This window comes from Mesoplodon bidens, assembly GCF_964165515.1.
Source record: "Mesoplodon bidens genome assembly, chromosome: 11".
NCBI lineage: Eukaryota > Metazoa > Chordata > Mammalia > Artiodactyla > Ziphiidae > Mesoplodon > Mesoplodon bidens.
The window spans coordinates 46822841-46828840 of record NC_138167.1 but is presented as its reverse complement, the minus strand read 5'-3'; the positions used below and the strand labels follow the sequence as shown (position 1 = coordinate 46828840).

At 58.1% G+C, this 6000-nt stretch overlaps 1 protein-coding gene across 1 annotated transcript; it reads left to right on the top strand.

The window, feature by feature from the left end:
• Positions 1 to 522: 522 nt before the first annotated feature.
• Positions 523 to 3115, top strand: AQP6 (aquaporin 6; the record flags this gene model as incomplete). Its single annotated transcript, XM_081248806.1, has 4 exons — positions 523 to 915; positions 1709 to 1867; positions 2128 to 2208; positions 2875 to 3115. The coding sequence occupies 4 exons, from the start codon at positions 523 to 525 to the stop codon at positions 3085 to 3087; spliced, it is 846 nt and encodes a 281-aa protein (XP_081104932.1). The 3' UTR covers positions 3088 to 3115.
• Positions 3116 to 6000: the final 2885 nt, after the last annotated feature.

Sequence of the window (6000 nt, the reverse complement as noted above, 5' to 3'; positions counted from 1 at the left end):
CAAAGGGGGCCAGGAGAACAGGTGCTGTGGAGAGTGCACAGGGCCCTCTGAAGCAGGCCTTGGACCTGGGGATCTGAGTGATCTTGCTCCGTCTAAGCTGACACCAGGGGTGGGAGCGCCCTGGAATCCCATGGCCCGCGCTACTCTGGCACCTGCGGCCCCCAAGGCTGGGCGTCTGCCCGCAGCAGAGTTAGGCCTGTCCAGCTTGGAAAACTCCTGGGAGGTTCCAGCTCAGTGCCCGGGGAGGGCCCCCCTCCTCCAGCCGTCAGGTGAGCTTCGGGTGGAGCGGGCATGTGAGAGCCACCCGTCATGCCACCCCTACTCCCACCCACCCAGACGCACATAACCCTGTCAGCCCGCCCCCGGCCAGTCTGACCACACAGTCCTCAGGGCAGCAGCACTGTGGAAGAGCTGCAGGCTGGGGCCGGAGCAGCCCGGAGACAGGAGACCAGAGGAGGCAGAGGAGATCAGAGGGAAGAGAAACAGAGGCCCCAGGAGCAAAGGCACCAGGACCCGGATGCAATGGAGTCAGGCAGGCGCAGCTTGGCCAAGATGCTGGTGTGCCGGCTCTGGACGACCATCAGCAAGGCTCTGTTTGCCGAGTTCCTGGCCACGGGGCTGTACGTGTTCTTTGGCGTGGGCTCGGCTCTGAGATGGCCCTTGGCGCTTCCCTCTATGCTGCAGATTGCCATCACCTTCAACCTGGCCACGGCTGTGATCGTGCAGATCACCTGGAAGGCTAGTGGGGCCCACGTCAACCCTGCTGTGACGCTGGCCTTCCTCGTGGGCTCCCAAATCTCCCTGCCCCGTGCTGTGGCCTACGTGGCTGCCCAGCTGGCAGGGGCCACAGCGGGGGCCGCTCTGCTTTACGGGGTCACGCCCGGGGACATCCGAGAGACCTTTGGGGTCAACGTGGTAGGTGCAGGGAGGGGGAGGGGGCAGGTCCATACAGGTGGAAAGGGGGGAGGGCCAGGCTGGAGGAGAGGGGACAGGGAGGTAACAGAGCATGTGCTCCACACCTGCTCTGGGCTGGGACCTGGGACCCAGGGGAATGACTGTGGCCTTAGCGCAGGGAGAGCAGGAATGGGATTGTGGTGCAAGGCACAGGGGGAGCAGGAAGAAGCCACGCTAAGGGACAGGAGTCGGAAAAGGACCAGGCATTTAAGGGTGGGGGTAGGTGGGGAGAGGTGGAGCTGTGGGTAGCAGCAGGGGACCCTGCACGCACTTCACCTCCCCAGGCCCACCCCACGTCCCCCACTCCTCTGTTGTCCCGTGTCCCTCCCTCCCCGGCACCCCGAGGCCTGTCTCACTCCCCCAGATTCCTCTAAACATCTGTGTTCCACTTACTTCCCTGAGTCCCGACCTTCCACTCCTACCCACAGCCCCTCCCAGGCAGCTTGCAGACGTGCATCGTGCATCTTAGCTTCCCCAGCCTTCCTGCTCCCACCAGTCCTGAGCCCCCACCTCCCCCTGAACCACTGGCCCCAACCAAGCCGTGTAGTGGGAGGGGCGCCACTCGCTTCTGCAGTGAGCAAGTGTCTGGGGCTCACCTGAACCCCACCACACAGCTCTCCTCAGCCCATTAGCTCCTTAAGTCCTGGGACTGGCGGTGGCGAGGCCTCTCACCCCTTACAGTGAGGAAATGAGGCCCAAGGGGTCACCAACCCCAGGCAGAGCCCGCTGGCTCTAGTGTAACCCCCTTGCACAGGTCCGGAGCAGCGTCTCCACGGGCCAGGCGGTGGCAGTGGAGCTAGTCCTGACCCTGCAGCTTGTGCTCTGCGTTTTTGCTTCCACCGACAGCAGACAGACTACCGGCTCCCCAGCTGCCACGATTGGAGCCTCTGTGGCAGTGGGCCACCTCTTTGGGGTAAGGGGCAAAGGGGACACTGGGCCCATGTACCCACTGGTCCCTCCCTGGGGAGGCTGCAGGGGCCCTGAAGGCGAGGAAGTGTCCTTCCCTGAGCCCTCGTGTCTTGGGGCCAAGGCTGTGCCCCGCACTCCAGGCCCCGGATAGGGTGCTGCAGAGGCCAAGTCTGGGGCTGGGACTCTGAGCCATGGTGGAGGGCACTGTCCCCTCCCAGGCCTGCCTTCAGCCTCCTCACGCCCTGACCTGCACTCACTCCCCAGATCTACTTCACCGGCTGCTCCATGAACCCAGCCCGCTCCTTTGGTTCTGCTGTCATCGTCGGGAAGTTCGCAGTCCACTGGGTGAGACCCTCTGCTGGCAGCCAGGGGAAGGGAGAGGGCTCCAGTGGCAATAGGGACTTTCACCAGCAGGAGGACCACAGACACTTGGGGAGACAAGTCCCCCTGCCACAGACTATCTTGACCCCCAATGGAGGTTTCCCGAAGCTCAGAAGACCGGGGCCAGTATCCTTTCTTTCCAGCTTCAAAAAGTCCGAGGTACCCAGTGGACTGGCAAGAAATGAGCCAGGGCAGGAGCTTCAGCCTTGGCCCAGGCCTCAAGTCCTGGCTGTTTCCTTATTCACTTCTTCCAGCTGGACCAATTTCCAAACTTGGATAAAGAAAAAGACAAACAGAAATAGACACACACACACACACACACACACACACTCACACACACCAGCAGGGACAGGAACAGCACTAGCCAGGGTTCTGGGCTGGAATGGGGAAGGCGAGAAGAGAGAGGCAGGGGTGCCGGGGAGCCTGGCCCAGCCCCGTAGGAGGCAAGGTCCCTTCACCTGTGGGGACTCAGAGTGGGAGGTCAGGACTTGTGCTTCTCAAATTTGCCACCTCATGGATGGCTCCAGGGTTCCTGGGAGACCAAGTCAACACTGGGAAGCAGGTGGGGTCCCAAAACCACCCTATGGTCCTGACGGCTCACGAGCAGGGTACCCACTTCTGCCTCCTCAGATCTTCTGGGTGGGACCTCTGACGGGGGCTGTCCTGGCTTCGCTGATCTACAACTTTATCCTGTTCCCTGACACCAAGACCCTGGCCCAGCGACTTGCCATCCTCACAGGCACTGCAGCGGTGGAGGAGGTAGAAGGGGTGGAGCCCCAGAAGAAAGAATCCCAGTCCAGTTCAGAGGACACTGAAATGGAGAATGTGTGTCAGGTGGCGTAGAACCTGGGCCCTGCCCTCAACCTTCTGAAAAGAGCCCTGAAAGCGGGCAGCATGCTTTGTGTAACCAGACTTCAGGCTTTCCTGGGGGGCGGGGGGCTTGCGAGGTGGGGTAGGGAGGCTTGGCCTCTTGTCCTAACAGGGTGGGCGGGGGATCCCTGGCATTACATTTCTAGATGGAATCTGGGAAGCAAATCTGCTCAGTTTCCTCCTCCTACCTCTCTTCTAACGGGACAGAGCAGAGCGAGGCAGGGGGAACTCAGGATTGCTCTCCCCGTCTCTCATCTGTCTGGACCCCAGTGGGGGTCCTGGGCTTCCAGGTCCCCATGTCTTGGAGAAAAGGGAATTTGAGCCCAGACAGACACTCTGCTTAGAGACTGAGGGCTATGGGGACCTCTGGGAATCCCAACTTCTCACCCCACCCTTGGGGAGGAGGGGCCAGACTTCCCAAAAGAATCAGGCCCTAGGACAGCCTCTGCACTCCTCAGAGGGATGTCTCTGCTCTTGGATGAGGATGGGGGCTGTGGCTCCCCCCTCAGACGGGGGGCTTCCTGAGGCCAGAGATTGCCCTCCCAATAGATCTTCATTCCTTTCTCCTCCAAATGCTCAGCAGAGAGCCTCTCCCTTGGGAAGAGCTGACACAGAGAGGAACCTTTTCTCCGGCCAGCAGAGGGGCATGATATAGGCAAGGGAGGTTCAGGCCGGACAGGCCTTTCTCCCCAGGTGCTCTCCTGCCTTCCACTCCACAGCCCCATTCACAAGAGTAATGCTGAGAGGGGAAATGTCCTATCCCAGCACTCGGTCCCTGACCTGGGCCTGAAGAAGCCATCTCCAGCCTCATTCTCAGCTCTGCCAGGATCCCTAAAAAGCTGTTGAATACGCCCCAAGGATGGTAGGAACTCAGGAATGACCCAGGAAACCAAGAGTTGCAATTCAGTGCCTCTGAAGTATTATCTGAGTCTCACCTTGTTTGTTAATATTTACAAGCTGCGGTAAATCTACTCTGCCTGTGATTTGGGGTCCTGTCTGGATCTCAGCTTCCTCAGCTGTAAAATCTCCCCCAGAGATTGATGTTAAAAAAAACAAGAGGTTGGAAAACGCTTTTGGAGGTTAAAATGCTAGAAAAACAAACCCAATAAATGATGATTATTTTTGCTGTTACTGTAATTATTGGGCTTGAATACAATTGCTGTTGGTAATGGGAGGAAGGAAGCAAGAAGGGAGAGGGAGATGACTGAGAGGGAAGGAAAAGAGAGCAGGCTTTTCTCTTCATCTGCTTTACTTACCAAGGGCTCTGCCTTCTTCTCTCCTGGGCCTACTGACCTGGGAGCTCTGTGAGTGTGTGTGGGGGGTGACTGGGGGAACAGGAGTCAGGCTGGGGAGGGACCCTGGAATGAAGAGGCAAGCCAATAAGTCAGTTCTTCTCATCTCTATCGTGCCCGTCACTATGGTACCCTGCGATAGAGCAGCGAAAGGCACAAAAAAGACAGGTCCTTTTCCACAATGTCTCCCAAGGGGCTGGAGATAGGGGAGGGGCTGCCAAAGTCTCCCAAGGACAGGGCCCAGCCTGTGATAGTGCAGTGGCTGAGTCCTAAATGCTCGTGGCCACAGCAGCCGTGTTCTGTAATACCGTCGGTGCAGAGTACTACTCACATCTCTCCAAGCTGGGCCCCACTCATCCATCTTCATGATCTCTCAGAGCCCAGGGCTTCCCGTGCCCTTTTATGAGCAGGGACAGCTGGCGCACGTGCGCACGCGCGTGTGTGTGTGTGTGTGTGTGTGTGTGTGTGTGATTGACTTGCTAAAGGTCACCCAGCTCGGTACCACAGCCCCCCAAGGTCTCCCCAGCTCCCAGCTTAGAATTTTCCAGAATAGAGCTCCAGGGGGGCTTAGACAAACTGCAGCCAGAGGAAGGAAGGAAGCAGGAACTAGGAGGTTGAAGGGGGCAGGGGGGTGGAGCTCCCGCAGTAGGCTCTTAAGCTCCTAGACAAATCATCTCCACATCCCTAGAGCCAAGCAGGCAGTGGGTGCTCAGTAAGTTTGATGAATGAATGAATGAACGAATGAGGCTGGGCGGCTGGGGAGGGGAGGTGGTAGTTGATCAAGAGAACTCAGGAGTCACAGCTCTAAATGAGCCAAGATGACAGAAGCTGAGAAGCCTATGCTCGCAGGTCAGGGGAGCTGGGAAGAGGGTGCACAGCCACACTTGAGCCCCCGCCCCTACACCAGAGGAGACTGGGCAACCTCTGTCCCAGGGACTTCCGGGACAAGAGGGTAAGGGTGATTGCCTGAAGAGAAAGCTGGGGGCGATTTTCACAAATAGTTCTTTAAAGCTGTTTCCTGTCATAACAGACTAGAGCAAGAGGAGACAAGCTTCATGAGAGGTGAGGAATTAGGTTAGAATCTGAAGAGTATCCAAAGTTAGACACAGGAATGAGTAACCAAAGGTTAGCTTCTCCTTCTCTGGAGCCTTTTAATAGGACAGCCGGCCATCTGCTTGGATGTGGGAAGGGTTGGCCTTCGGGAGTGGGGGGCCAATCTCAGCAGTGCCAGCCAGGGGCTTCGCTTCACAGGCACAACCCCTGAGCCTGGATGGGGGGCGGGAGCCTGGGGAGGGCAGAGACCCAACCAGGCAGACCCTTGGTGTGCGCTCCCTTCCTCCCTTTTGTCAGGGGAAGTTTTTAATTAATGGTGTGTAATCTGATCTGGCCCTTCTCCCCGCTGAGCACTGCCTTCAATCAGCGGAGCCATCTGCAATTGCAATTCATAATTCTCCCGAAAGGGAGGGGGTCCCAGGGCGGGCGCCTTGGTGATTAATACAATTAGCCTTTTATGTTGATGATTGTCTTAGCAGGAGCAGATGATGGGAGCACAGAGCCATGGCTGTCGCATCCCCATTGGCTGGCAGGAAGCCCC